This window comes from Podarcis muralis, chromosome 12 (genome assembly GCF_964188315.1).
Source record: "Podarcis muralis chromosome 12, rPodMur119.hap1.1, whole genome shotgun sequence".
Lineage (NCBI taxonomy): Eukaryota > Metazoa > Chordata > Lepidosauria > Squamata > Lacertidae > Podarcis > Podarcis muralis.
The window spans coordinates 33799686-33815325 of record NC_135666.1 but is presented as its reverse complement, the minus strand read 5'-3'; the positions used below and the strand labels follow the sequence as shown (position 1 = coordinate 33815325).

Below are 15640 nucleotides of genomic sequence, written 5' to 3'. Positions count from 1 at the left end.
TTAACATTTCAAGCTTTGAGCCTCCCTCCCTCCCCCTGTATTATTCTCTACTGTTGCAAAATACATAAGGCGTTTAAGCTCTCATTAACAACAAGAAACTTTTATATATTGTTGTTGTTAATGAGAACATAACCCCTTTATGTAAGTGCTTAATTCTAAGATTTGTGGAATTAAATTCAAAAGCAAAGTAAGCCTTGTGGTGCTATTTGTAAGATTTGGAAAACACTATTGATGGCAGTTTTACATCATAGGTACCTGTGGCCACAGTTCACTGTAGGTTTGGGGAAAGGAATTGTGAAGTTTGCCATGTTTAAAAATGCAGTGACTGCTACTTTAGTCAGAAAAAGCTTTTCAGTATTGTCATGTAACAGAGATGTAGAATAAACTAGACATTTGGGGAGTGGACTTGTGAAATCATGCAACACATGCTCCTTCTCTCTCCTGCACAAACATTCCTTCTCCCTTGATGTACTCTACCAAGAGTCGCTGTATAAATGCAACTGTAACCAACCTGATTTTAAGTAAATCAAGATAATGGCAAAAAAACACCTCACTCTGATAAGCCTAATTAAGGTCTGATAGCATAGCAAGTGGCTATGATCCAGAACACGAAAGGTAAAGTACTCTTGAGCCAATGTGTTCAGTGACCAGCAGCAGAAGAGCTTTGCAGTGTGCTTGTGATCATGAGCACACCCAGAATTGCGATTCATGTTGGTGTTCCGAATTTCTCACATTCTAAATGACAATTGTGTCGCACGCTAATGACTTCATTTGCATGTTATGATGAACTACGGTCGATAAGTTATTGTAATGACACCTAAGATGGGGCTTTTGGTTCTATCTGCTTGTTCATGAAGCATCGAGGGTTGTTTTGCTCCTAACAAACTATGGTCAGCAACCCAAGAACAAACCTTGGCTACAGATTGACAATTGCTAGGAGCAAAGCAAACCATGAATCCTGATTCAGATATAATGCTAAGCCAAGGATCGTAGTTTGTTTTCTCCAAATGCTAGCAGGGAGGAGGGAAACACACCACAAAGTTGTGTGAACTTTGGTTTACTGTGTTGTGTGAACCAGGCAGCATCACAACTTCAGCCCTTATAAGCATTAGCACAATTTTCAGATAATGTAGAAACAATTACACACATGAATATTTTAATATTTTATTTATCTAATTTTATACAATTTTAGGTTATCCAGTTTTCCTTGCGTGACTATGTCCAGTATTGGTATTACACACTAAGTGACGATGAATCTTTTCTTCTTGAAATCAGGCAAGCTCTCCAAAATGCACTAATTCAGTTTTCTTCTAGGTAAGAATTACTTTTGTTTTTCAAAAAAATCACAAAACCTTCCCCAAAATTATCCCAGTAGCTTACAAAAGTAGATTAAAAATGGTTCATAATGCTTCCTTGAAATATATCAGTAAGTTGCATGCAATAAAAATAGATGGTATCACAAAAGGTTGCACACATATATCATGTTTTGTGAGTTTGTGTTACAGCTGCTTGCTTACAAGGACAACTTGGCTTTTTTAGAGAGGGGAATATTTCATAGGTTCCGACCTAGAATCATAGAATTGAGGAATAGGAGGGGACCACAAAGGTTGTCTAGTCTAACCCTCTGCAGTGCAGGAATATTTTACCGAACATGGGTAACTTGAACTCAAAACCCTGAGAGTTTCATGCTCTACCAAATGAGCTATCCGTGGATGTATACAAGTAATTGACATTTCATATGATGATCAACAACCTTTGGAAACTTGCCTATATCAAATGGTAGGAGAAACTTATGAACTTATTTTGTTATTTCAGTTTACTGATCAAAGAAACCACTTTTTCATCTCATAATGAGAAAGTATTTAAGTGGCAATTAGGTGCTGTGTAACTTGTGAAATTCAGCCAAATATTATCATCTTTATTCTGTGAAATATGACCCTTCATATCCTGGAAGTTTTTAACATTTCTCACTTCTGCTCACTGAAATATAAGTGGTTTCACTGCTTGTTCTCACAAGCAGGAAGAAGTTGGACATCTTTTTCCAGATCATATTTTCAGCATTTATTAAAAATGTAAAGATAAGTTGGAGCCACAGTAGGTTAGTTGTACTTAGTTCTCATTGAAATGAATGTGAATCATTTGTCATGATTTAAATCCTTTTGGTTTCAGAAGGAGTGCAACTAGATTAATCTGCTTCTAACCCAATATGTACAGATGCTGATTAGTCATTTCAAACTTCCTTGATCTCCCTTTAGGCATTAAATGCAAGTTTATTTAGGTGGGAGTCTTTATTTAGATCCAGTACATCATCAGATACTTTATTTCACAGAACTAGACACATTTTATTGTGTTACACAAAACAGTTTTAACATCATAACCTTCAGTTGTTGAATGGTTATATTGTTCACCAGGTGTTACTAATACTTACAGAGCATAATGCCATACATTTGGGATTGGTTTTTGTTTTGTTTTGTCTCTCTGGAATAGGAATGGTTCCAGGAAAAAAATTATTGGGTCAGTTTGTCATGGGATAGGACAAAGTTCCATTCCATCCTGTTTCTGCATGGGTTTTCAAAGACAAAACTATATGTTTCCTTTAAAATCCAGAAGTTTATGACATAAAAAATTAGAAAAGAACATGAAGTGGTCCAAGGGCTGCATCTCTGTCATATTTCGATGTATTTAAAAAGTAATTCCAGATGTTTATGAGCTGTTTGATTATATGTGAGATTTCTGCCATCACATGCATTGAAATCATTGCAGCAAGTATTTCTGAGAGTGATGGGTCTGGATGACATGCTGTTGCACTATAAGGAATTTTAATGTACATTTTACATATTTATGAATAATTGGACATCCCCTTAGTTTTAGGGGCAATTGAGTGTAAAATGCATGAAATGTATTCAAGGTTTCCCTGAAAGTAACATCGCAGCATCAAGACCCGGTGATGTTTGCTATTCTGATTTCTACACGTGATGGTTGGAGACCAGCACACTTTGTACTGGCTCTTAGGTGGCTGAAATAACTTATAAAAGAAACAGATAGGCAAAGTTCAGACCACTTTACATAGAAATCCGTAAGAGAATGGGAATTCAGCAAAGCACAGTTTTGGAGCAAGCCCCTGCTCTGATCTCTGCATTGATCCTCCTGGCCAATTTGATCAAAGGTGTCTCCTTTAGGATCACAGCTTTCTAGATTCCTTCCTCCTTCATCCATGTGCTTGGGAGGTCTTGAGCAGCATTTTTATGTAAGCTTGCCACCTACTGTTGTATTCTACTATGTGCAACTTAAGTACTGGAAAGAATTATTATTACTTGAATTCATTTTTTGTAACCAAAAACATGCTAATATTACATGCTAATCATAATTCCTCTCTCCTAAAACAGTTCACTGTAAAACAAAACAAAACAGACAAAAAACCCTCTCCAAACAAACTTTAAGCTATTAGGGAGTAAAGACACTTTTGAGCACAATGTAGTTTACTGTTGAGAAAACATGTTTAGCATTGCATTGTCTGTCTGCTTTATAACATTATGTCTATGTAGTATTTCTTTATTTTGAAAGGTCAAAAGAAGTAGATTGGCAGCCTTATTTTACCACCCGGCTCGTAGATGACTTTACCACTCATCTAAGAGTATTCAGAAAAGCTCAGCAAAGGATAACAGAGAAAGAGGATCAGATTAAGGGTAATGCCTACAACTTTCATATGTTGTTTTAAAATTTGTAATTAATTGAGTTGTGTAAAAGGTAGCCTACAGCTATTTCTCAATGCATTCACCTGCTGCTCTCTTACGGATAAGATTTTAGTGTGTGCATTATCTTCTTTTACAGTGGTTTTAATTGCCATAAGTGCCTTAGTTTGGCATTAAATATGTATCTACTAGTGGTAAATAAATATCAGGTTTAAACATTATGGGTTCCATTGTTTGACACAAGAGTGCAAGTTGTCTCCACTCATATTCCTCCTGATTTCCTATACTCCTGCTCCCCAGGAAGGGTTTTTCAGGGAAGCAAAGGGAACAGGAAATTATCTTTGGGGGGGCACAGTATTGTATGCCAGCCCTCTTCTGTCTTGACAGAAGTCATTGGGCAAGATAGATGCTCCTCCGCAGTAGAAGCTTTCTTTTCTCTGTCTAGATAAATGTATTCTGACTGGTAGCTAACATAAGTCTGCTTGAAAAGGCAGATTAGGTGATTCACTGGTTTTGGATGCAATAGATTTGGTCTTCTGGTGATTTTCCCAATTGAAAGAACTAAGTACTTAAACTGGAAACTTACGGTATCAGAAATACAAATTACAGTACAGCCTGTACTCTAATGGTTGAGAGAGCAGTTGCTTCCTGTCACACAGACTTCCATTTTCAAGGAAAGCAGTTGTGATTATTCTTTGTGTATGCTACCAAACACAAGGACCAGAGTCCCTGCTGTGGCCATTTCCTGGCTTGGAACTCTTGACTTCTGTTTTGACTGCAGTGGAAGTGCACACAATGTAGTCACTGAACTGAGCTTTAAGATTTTCCTCATTGTGAAATACATATCCTGTCACAGATGAGAAAAGAAAATTAAATTGCCAAGCAGAATTATATTTAAATAGTTAAGAAGTTTCTTATAGAGGTTCATTTGGAAAAAGAATCTCAGTGCAGCTGATGTGCTCAAATTTTTCAATTCTATTTAGATGGGGCAGAAGACCTTGTAAATACATTTTTTGAAGTTGAAGTTGAAACGGAAAAGAGAGTCTGTCGTGATCTCGTCTGCACATCTCCCAAAGATGAAGAAGGTTTTTTCCCTTGCTTTCTTCAGTTACGTTGTGACTAAATTAGAGCAGCAACCAGTCTCCTAGAAATAAACTGAGATTTCTAAGTGGATCATTGTTAATCCCTCGTATTCAATTAAGTGTACTTCTGCTGCATAGTTTTGACATTGAATTTTGTTATTAATTAGAAGTAGGAATAATGTATTTGTAACAGTAAAATAAAATGCTTTTCTATTAGTTTAGAAGTGAGACTTGTGGCTGTACATTATATATTGCAACCTAATATTGTATTCCTAGAAAATTATTACCAAGAAGTGATTTTCTGGATTATTGCCTTAGAAAATGTGGTGGTGGCATTTATTGTAGTATATAATGATTTCTATTACTGCTTAAAATATTTGAAAGGAATATGTTTAACACAATATTAGATTTTGTTATCCACTGTTTTCTTTTATATCTTGTACCTTTAGGATTCCTAAGGGATCTGTGTGAAGTTTTACTGTATTTATTGCTACCTCCTGGAGACTTCCAGAACAAGATCATGAGATATTTTGTCAGGGTAAATTTAGTTTCCTACCCTACTCCAGGAGTGTCCAATACTCCTTAGCCTAGGAACTGCATGATGTTTATATAATCAGGCACCATAAGATTTTTATATCTAGATCTGTCTGGTAATTAAAGCTTTTGCAATTCTCTGTTTAATTTCAGTCAATCTGTTTTTAAGGTATAAATGACTTAGGTTGCTATCCTGTATCTACTTACCTCATTTCTGAGACTCACTTCTGAGTAGGCCATATAGTGTTGCTCTGTTAAATATGAATGTGGAGTCTAAAACAACTAAAAATGAAATGGCGTGATTAAAAAGACTACTAAAAATTAAATGGCATGATTCAGTCCACCACTGGGTACCCAAGCAAGGAAGGTTCCCACAACTAAAGCCCAGTTTTTCCCCTGCCATCACTACCACCAGACATGTATACTTAGCACTTGTATATGCTCATGTTCACTCACAGTGTGTTTGCTGTTAAGGGATGGCCAGCCTGTCATGTCCAAGGCGAGGCTAGATGAAGTTATTACTACTTACATTGCCTTCCCATATGTATTCTAATACACATACAAGGGCAGGAAGGGCATTTGGAAATATGGGTGCAGCTGCTTCACTCATGGTGAGCTAGAGCACGCCTGTTATACAAAGGGTGCATACAGTATTGTACCTTTCGGAGGAGCAGAAGAAAGGATATTTTAAGAGAGAAATAACTTCTAATTCCAAACAGTCAGTTAACTCTAAATATAGAAGAGTAAAAGAAGAAGAAAAGGCAAGCCTGAAAATAGTACTGAAAAGCTTTAACAGAATATTAATTTGCCCAGCAGACTGTGGAAACCTTCCTTGGGCACTGAATGAACCATCATAATTTAAACAATGTTAAAATATTAACAATGCAACATGTATATGGTATTCATAGTCATTAGTTATATCAAACCTATGTTAAAAAGTAAGCAAATTAATAAAATTAATCCTTAATCTTAAAATTAATTACATGTGCATTCAGCAAACCACATAAGAACTGCTGTTTGGTAATATTTTAAAATTAATATAATCCTTGATCAAAATAAGTTTCATTGAATTAAATGTTTCTTAACTTCTGAATAGACGTGTATAGAATTGCACTATTTTAATTTATTTACGTATATAGAACAATTTACAGTTATAACATTGGCTTTGCACTGGGTGACTGTAGTCTTAATGAAAAACAAGTGCATAAGAAATGGCTGAGCTTAATTTGTTTTGTGATTAGTACAGGTGAAGGGCTACCTTTACTAAGACACACACTATGTTTTATAGGTTTTAGAAATTTTAAAAATGGTCTGCCTGACTAATTTTATATAACATACAATTTGACTATTAACAACTTTGCATTCTTTGAATTATGGTTTGTCATTTTGTTTCCCCTGAGGAAGGTTGCTGCTGAAATGTATTTGGCAATTTATTGTTTTATTAGAGTTCCTTACACTTTTCAGTACTATTTTCAACCTTGCCTCTTTATTCTTTTCCCACTCCCTTGTGTTTGAATACAGATCAGAAAGGAATTCCATCTTTAATTTACATATTTAATTACGTTTTGACTTGAAGATGGAGCTGAAATTGTGGTGGCAAGCCTTTCAAGACGCCTAAGCCCTAGAGTTCTTGCTTGTCAGTCACATCATAAATTGGGGGAGAAAGGAATTTATATTGGTTGGTCGGTTGCACTGGAGAATCAGTCAGAATGCTCTGCAAATATCGGTTTATTTGAGAACCTATCTCCCTGTGCTATAGAGGGAGGTCACATCTTCTATTGTATCCCATTAAGTACAAAGCAGAACTTGCTAATAAGACTAGGATTCTCCAGCTCTGCAGAGTCGCCAGCTATGACAATTAAACCCTTATCTCCTCTTTGAGCAGCTCAGCTGCTTCTTACCCCTGACAAGACATTTGTAAGATTACCTTGCTAAACGTGAGCCCTTTTGCGATTGCAATAAGGCAGAGAACAAGGCTGTGCCTGTTGCCCCGTCACCACCAGCAATGCTTCCCCTTCTCCCTTCCCTATCTATGTGTTGAGATGTCTGCAATAGAAAAGCCTGCTGAACACATGTAGGCACTCCATGTGATCATTGAGTATTCCAGATCATGATGAGCTTCTGCATGCCTTCAGCAGGATTCACCTTTCTTTACTAATATTTGGATAGTGGAGCGGGGGTGGATGGGTTGCTGCTGGGCTGATGGAGTCGGGATGGAACTGACACAGCCCTATTCTCTCTCTCTCTCTCTCTCTCTCTCTCTCTCTCTCTCTCTGTGTGTGTGTGTGTGTGTGTGTGTGTGTCTTTGTCTTTCTTTCTCTCCCCACCCTCTGCCCCCATTATAATGATTGAATGGAGTAAAAGGAGCTTGGCCTTACTGCCATTCTCTGAATCAAGGGAAGATGAGCCTGTTCTAGTTCGGTGCTTTTGTGTCAGTTTGAGTTTGGATATACCGTATTTTTTGCTCTATAAGACTCACTTTTTCCCTCCTAAAAAGTAAGAGGAAATGTGTGTGCATCTTATGGAGCGAATGCAGGCTGCGCAGCTATCCCAGAAGCCAGAACAGCAAGAGAGATTGCTGCTTTCACTGCATAGCAATCCCTCTTGCTGTTCTGGCTTCTGAGATTCAGAATATTTTTTTTTCTTGTTTTCCTCCTCCAAAAACTAGGTGCGTCTTGTGGTCTGGTGCGTCTTGTAGAGCGAAAAATACAGTAAATACAGTAGAACCTCGGAAGCCAAACACCTTTGAACTCGAACATTTCGGCTCCCGAACGATTGAAAACCAGAAGTGATTATTCCAGTTTTCAAACGATTTCCGGAAACCGAACGTCCGGCGCAGCTTCTGATTGGCCACAGACACTCCTGAAGCCAATTGGAAGCCGCACCTTGGTTTTCGAATGAATTAAATTTGAAAACCAAGGTATGACAGTATAGGTTTACGAATCTGCCTCTTTGAAGCTGACAAGGCTTCAAAAAGGGGCTTTCTGGAATATCTTTTTCTAGAAAAAGTTGATAGAGAATTTTATTTCTTGTTTAATTTTCTTTTTATTTGGCTTGTTTTGCATTAGTTTTTGTTTTAGATAAGGTCTGGCCAATTTATTGTTCCTTATTTTTCAGGAAATCCTTGCTCGAGGAATTCTTCTTCCATTAATAAATCAGCTCAGTGATCCTGATTATATTAATCAGTATTTCATATGGATGGTAAGCTTTTTACACTTGAACAGTATCTTTAGAATGTTTGTCTACGTGTATAGGGCTGGTTTACATGTCACTTCAAAGCACAGTTAAGCTAAACTAGGAATTAAAGCTGCATGCAAAGCTTGATGATGATACACCCACTTTGCTTCTCCTCCATTCCTGACACACTGCAAGGAGCTAAGCAACGGTTGGGCTTAGTGCTTACATCCGACCCCCGGCTTGTAGTCTGTCCCACTCCAAACACCCCCCCCCCCCAAACTTACAATTAGGGTTTGTTGTTAGTTTACCTCACATGGTTTGTCTGGGGAAGACAAACCACGTGCCTAGGTTTGGACGTAACGCTAATCTCAACCATGACGTAGCTATTAGCAGGGTTGCAGCAGCTGCAATCTTTGCTCAATACAGCATCATACTGTGTAAAACATAGTTAAGCATAACTGGTTAAAACTGAGATGGGACCCAAGCCATTATGTTCTCACTTTTTAATATACTTAAATAACAACAGATATATTGTAGAAGTTGACAGTGCAATCATTTAAAAAAACACCCAGTGATGTTAATCTCTTTCAAGGTAATACTTCCTAATTTTTTGAAGCAGCATTAGCAGGAGTGGAACATAGCTTGAAATTAGGAGAATTGTTCGATGTTAATAACAGGAGAGTGAAGATTGGGTTGTGAAGGTTATTGCTTAGAAGGTCCAATATGAAGATTTAACGAACACCCAGTTGAGGGGAACTTAAAAAGGAAGGTTGGACTGTAATGCATTGAACTATGTCTTGATATATCAGTCTAGCCTGCTTGAGAAACAGTAGATTAACATGTATTATCTTTTTCCATGTTTATTAGATTCGTGATTCAATTTGCAACTATGAGGCCTTTATGAACATTATTAAAGTAAGTGACAAAGTAGGGGAGTTGGAAGCAGTAAGGGATAAAGCAGCAGAAGAACTACAGTATCTTCGATCTTTAGATACAGCTGGAGATGGTTAGTATTTAAATTACATTTGCAAATTAAAGCATCAATAACATACTACTTGGTTTAAATATGTAAAGGACTGAGAATTCTTAGTTTGAGAGCTGATGCATGGAGGAAAAACCATATTTGCAAGTGTGTTTTCATAAAATGTTATCTCCCCCCCCCCCCCTTGAATGGCTAGGCAAACACTGAGCTAAATAGGGTGACTTTTGATAGCATTTGTTCTCTTAAGAGGTGTACTGGATTAGAAGGCACAGACAAGGAATGCAAAAGCACCTTTTTTTGTTTGGGGTAATTCTTACCATGCTAGAAATGATGAGGGTACTTTGGTAGCATTTGTTTACCTAAAATCATTGCCTTGTCTTCTCTGCAACAACCTATGCAGTAGTCTACTTGTATTACCGTAGGGTAACTAAGGTCGCTGGTGATCTGCAGAAAGCTATGCATTAAGTTAATAGATGAACAGGTTTTTGAACCTTACTGACTCAGTTCCAAGACTCCACTTTGAAATGGACCACAGAAGATAGATAGTGGCTTTCCTAATCGGAGGGATGGGATGGACTTTCAGAATAATGGTGTTCCAAGTCTGGAACTTTTGTCTATCTAGAAGCTATATCTATTCATTCTTGCCCACCTGCAGTTCTCAATAATTCTGCACCGTAGAGCTGCATTTCTAGTGCTAGACTAACAGATTGTCTCATTTAAAATTGGTTACTTAAGCAGTTCAGGAAAGAGGCTTGAGAAGGGGATATTATGAATATACAAATGACCTTTGGTTTAAATTGGATTGTGCCTGGTTCAAGCACTTAATAAGTTTATCATTCTTGCATAAAAGGTATTATTGCAGATTGGTTTTTAGTTCTTAGTGACTTAAAAGTTTATCCAGAAAATTTGCAAATGTCACCTATATACTTTTAGTATTTCAGAATAGTGGCCATTATTGGTAATGGTGCATATACACTGTTTTCCAAAACAGTCACATATTTATGCAATGTGTATTCTGTATATTTACTTATTTTGGCAAGCTTATTCTACTTCTACTTAGCATTGGACAGGGAAAGGGGCTAGGCAAGGGACTAGCCCCCAAAATAAGAATTAGAAATCCTGTTCATCCTAGACCTGGCTTGTGAGATTTCATAAGGCATAGACTGTAGGCATGAAAGTGTATATTTGCATCTGTAAGCGCTATATGTAAAAATAAAACCAGGATGGAGTAATTCTGTACCTCAGTAGAAAATACTGTGCAATCATGGTTGTCACAGCATCAGATGATACATGCAACCTTGATTGTGGGGCTGAGTACCTGAGTCAAGATATAAGTGCATATAAAGTTACAGAACTGCATTTGTATCCTAAACTATAGTTTTTAAAAACCAAACGAAGAGTTTTTAATGTTCATTTAATTTTTGCGCCATTTGTTTAAAAATATTTATGATATTACTTTCTAAAAATATTTCTAAAAGCTGGCAAACAGAATCCAAAGCCAAGAGTGGCTTGATGTTATAACCCCCACTTTGCATTGTTAGTATTTATTTCAGTTAGTGAAACCAGTGACAATTTCCTTGGCTTTAAAAATAATAATCAATATATTCCTCCATTTGTGAAATCACTGCTTCAGTGTCTCCTGGTCATTTTTTTTCTGTACAGACAGCTTTAAGCAATACTTACATTGTAATACTCCAAATACTTCCCATTTTTTGAGTCTTACTACTTAGTGTGTTTGTTTTCAGATATCAACACTATAAAAAATCAGATAAATAGCTTATTGTTTGTGAAGAAAGTATGTGATTCAAGAATACTGAGGCTGCAGTCAGGAAAAGTAAGTGTGCTTTCTCTGCTAGAATGTGTTAAAATCAACCCAAGTATAAACGTATAATCTATAACAGGGATGTCCAACAGGTTGATTGGGATCGACTGGTTGATCCCTAGTAGGTTTTGGTAGGTCACGGCCGATCTTTGGCTCCTCCCTTTGCCCCCCCCCTTGCCCCATCCTCTAGGACCTAGGTCACTAGAACAGAATACGGAGTTTTCTTAGCGAGGCTGGCTCATTAGTGATCTCTCGATGAGCACTTCTTTTCATATTTTTGACCTGAAACACCCCCCCCCAAAAAAGGGGGTAGATCACTGCCAGATTTTAATCGTGTAAGTAGATCGCAGTCTCTTGGACATTGGATGTCCCTGATCTATAACATCACTGGTCCTCTCTCCTGGGTCACTCTTCTGGTCCCCTGCCTCAGCCCCACACTGACATGGTGGGAGTTCCATTCGTGTGGTGCTCTTGTCAGAGGAAGAGAGCAGAGGTGATGGTTGCTGATGCCCTCTGTAGTCCCTTCCAGCCTGCCCCCCCCCCCCCATGAAGCCTAGTTAGTATCAAAGCCCATTATATACCAGCTTGGTATTGGAAGAACTGCTGAACAGTTCCTGACAGTTTCATAGGCATCATCATGTTTGAATGACTTCCTCAGCCCAGTGAATCTGTTCCTAATGCCGTTAATAGAATAGCATAGAATAGCATAGTGAATAGAATAGAATAGAATAGAATAGAATAGAATAGAATAGAATGTTGAAGTGTACAGTAGAATGTTGCACGGTCCCTGCATTGTTTCCCAGTTGTACTTAGTTTGGGTGAAGGGAAACCTATGGCTCTCAAAATGTTGTTTGACTCCAGCTCCCATCAGCCCCAGGCAGTATGGCCAGTGACCAAGGATGATGCAAGTTGGATTGCAACAAAACGTGGAGCGCTGCAAGTTCCCCACCCCGATTAGCTGAAGGACCTCGTGGGCAGCAGACTTTCCATATTACTGGAAATGTTGCTATGGCAAAAGAGAGAGTTTTTTTCTTGGGAAGAAAACATGCATGATGCTACTAAAATGGTTTTACGTTGTGATTGTATATTGATTTTAATCTAGGAACCTATTAACATGATGTGGTCTTTATCCAGGAAATAGATACTGTGAAACTGGCTGCAAACTTCGGAAAACTTTGCACAGTCCCTCTGGACACCATTCTTATTAACAATGTTGCACTACAATTTTTTATGGGTAAGAGAATAGTAGTTGTGTGTTTTTAAAACTATGAAATGTCATCATAGCCTGCAGTAGGCACAAATGAATTATAAAGAGAGGAGAAATTAATTTTTGGCCACATCCACTTCAGTACCAAACCTTGCTGTCCATACTATCTAACACAAATGAGCAGAACCTTTTTTTTTTTTTTTTTTTTAATGTGAATGGCTCACTTAATTCCAAGGCTAAAGAGCTGCAATGTATTGTCAACTCTGCCATTTTTTAAGTGGCATGATTCCTTCCAGCGCAGCAAGGGAGCAGTAGATAGGACTTAGGGAGCAGCATGTAAACACCAAAATTCAGAGCAATTTGTTAGTAAATGTGCTGAGCATATAATTTTGATTATAATAATTCTGATCCAAAATCAGCATCACTTTGCTAATTTATTTTTTTTAATCTACTGTAGTTCTTCAGGGCAAATTATTTGGGTAGGATATTTGTATCCTAATAGATGTGACTGAATTATTATTTGTAGATTACATGCAGCAGATGGGCGGCCAAGCACATCTCTTTTTCTGGATGACCGTAGAAGGATACAGGGTTACAGCACAGCAGCAGCTGGAAGTGCTATTGAGTCTTCAGAAAGATGGAAGGCATCAGACTACAGAAACCAAAGGCCTATTAAAGTCAGCTGCAGTTGGAATTTATGATCAATATTTGTCAGAGAAGGTAAGAATGGGTTTTAAAGGAAAATTAAGCTATATGATAGCTGTATTCTAAAGGTTGCATAGGAACCTTAAGATCAAGCTGCTGAACCTCAGTCCAATATTTGAAGATGCAGAGGCTCTGATGAACTTAATAAAATTGAACTACAGAGGATCCGTCCTTACTTTTTACTCAGAATAATGTCCTTCATGTTTATTCTTTATGTTTGGCTTTGAGCAAGTCAATTTGAATTTGGGGATTCAGACCAAATGTGACAAAGTCCTTAGTTGTTTGGTTCCCTTTTTTATTTCTCTTGAAGAGACAGGGCTAACACACATGCATTTTAGATACATTTTAAGAAATATATTTTCTTCAGATACGAAATGGTAGGTCCTGACTAGCATTTCTAGAATCTACTTATAACTCAACATGTTTCTCCCTTGACTAGTGAGCTTGGTTTGATGAAAATAACTGTTGCAGTCTTTACTTGTTAGGTGTCTATCTCTAGCTTTATTATTTCTCTCTACAATAATAATTTGAGTTTTATTTTTTTACAAATTGAAATAAGGTCAAGTGGTGCACAAACTTATTGAGTTCTCTATGGCAGGCATCACCAAGAGTCAATATTGATGATACCTTGGTTGCAAAACTGGCAGAGAAACTGAATAATGAGGATCCAACTCCCGAAATATTTGATGAGATTCAGAGAAAGGTATAGTATGCTAATTCTCCTTTTCATATGTATTGGTGGAAGTTGGTTGCTAATAACTGATTTTGTTGGTTTTCAATGAAAATTCAAAGTTATCCCAGAAATATTGCATCATTTCCATTACATGCAACTCATAGCTTGCTTTCTGTGGCTTGTGGCAGATGTAAAAGTACCAAACTTCTAAAAAATGGTGTGCTCCCACATATGAATTCTCCCTCTCTTCCTTTTTTCAGAGTCAACTAGGGTACCATGTTGAGTTTGCTCTGAATTTGATCATAACTGGACTAAGCTTTAATTAGGGTGTGCCCAGCTTCTCAGTTCCAAAATGCACAGCAACAAATTCATTAGCAGCTCAGCAAAATTGTCCTGGGGGCAATTTTGTGTGGATAACGCTGCTTTATTAACAGCATGGCAGAGAAATTGCTAGGTTGGTTTAAATATTGACCCAGTTTTTAGACCAGAGCTTTCCAAACTGTGTTGTGACATGTTAGTGTGTCACTCCCCACGCTCCTCCCGGGGCTGGAAAGGGATTGGTTTAACCTCTGGTTTGCTAGTAAAACTTAATTACTGCTTTGCAAAATGATGCATGTCTAAAAAGTATGTCACCAACATGAAAAGTTTGGAAAGCTCTTCTTTAGACCTTCATTAGTTAATTAACTATGGTTTGGACCAGGGGTAAGCAACCTAAGGCCCATGGGCCACAAGTCGTTTAACCAGCCCCCGAGCCACTCCCGAACTGAGCTGGCCACTCGGTGTGTCCCTGCGCACTGCGCTAAACCGATGCAGCGCAGCTTGGGGACTCGCTTCTGCGGTGCCGGAAATTGTGTCTGCGCATGTGCAGATGCTGGAAATCGCACCTGCACAGACGCCGATGCTGGAAATCACATCTGCACAGATGCTGGAAATCACGGGTGCGTGTGCAATTCGGCCCACAGAGGGATCTCTTGCCGGCCCCTGGTGGACGAAAGGGGAAATGGATTCACTACAAATTGGAAACAGAAGCTTTACAGTGCTTCTGAAGGAGAAAGGGAAGGGGAGGTGGGAAGTTTGTGAGCCGAAGGCTTGCCATGACTTATGCACCTAAAGACGAGCTGTGTTCTGAATGGAGATACTCAGCTTTATAATTAGGAAAGCAATGTTGTTCAACCTGGTAAGGCCTGCCATTCTTCCTTGGATGCTCTGCCACAATTTAGGAGACCTTTAAAAGTCTAATCTTCTTGATTCCCTAATTGCGAGTAATACTGAACTTTCCATTCCATAAGGTATATGATATGATGCTCCGGGACGAACGCTTCTATCCTTCATTCAGACTGCATGTCCTCTACGTCCGAATGCTTGCTGAGCTAGATATGCTAAAGGACCCTAGCTTCAGAGGATCAGATGATGGTGAAGGGGGTAAGTTTATGTTGTGAACCACCCTGTGATCTTTGGATGAAGGGCTATATACAGATTTAATAAATAAAATTAAAATAAAGTTTATTCCAGACTTTAATTGTTACATTTTATGCTTATTTGTGATATCACTGCAGCATCAGATTTACTGTGTGATGTTTTTAAAATCTGTTTAAATGTTTGCCCAGTCTAATCCTGTATGCCCAGTAACAATTTAAGAACCAAGATATATGCAAGTCCAGTAAAATGAGACCAAAGTACATTAAATCCCAACCTGATTACTCAGTTCCAGTTTCTAAAAGGGAGCCCACATTGTGTGCATGTGCGTGTGCTTAAGATGACAGGCA

General features: G+C 38.1%; 1 protein-coding gene across 3 annotated transcripts in view; it reads left to right on the top strand.

Moving 5' to 3' along the window:
* SNX13 (sorting nexin 13) overlaps nucleotides 1-15640 on the top strand; it is a 64667-nt gene that overhangs the window by 27169 nt on the left and 21858 nt on the right. For all 3 annotated transcript variants that reach the window (XM_028750049.2, XM_028750046.2, XM_028750048.2), the window contains exons 5-15: nucleotides 1193-1314; nucleotides 3565-3686; nucleotides 4676-4777; nucleotides 5224-5312; nucleotides 8426-8509; nucleotides 9353-9491; nucleotides 11213-11301; nucleotides 12424-12523; nucleotides 13023-13216; nucleotides 13800-13904; nucleotides 15164-15296. In XM_028750049.2, coding sequence (XP_028605882.1) covers nucleotides 1193-1314; nucleotides 3565-3686; nucleotides 4676-4777; nucleotides 5224-5312; nucleotides 8426-8509; nucleotides 9353-9491; nucleotides 11213-11301; nucleotides 12424-12523; nucleotides 13023-13216; nucleotides 13800-13904; nucleotides 15164-15296 — 1279 coding nt within the window. The remainder of the gene's footprint in view (nucleotides 1-1192; nucleotides 1315-3564; nucleotides 3687-4675; nucleotides 4778-5223; nucleotides 5313-8425; nucleotides 8510-9352; nucleotides 9492-11212; nucleotides 11302-12423; nucleotides 12524-13022; nucleotides 13217-13799; nucleotides 13905-15163; nucleotides 15297-15640) is intronic.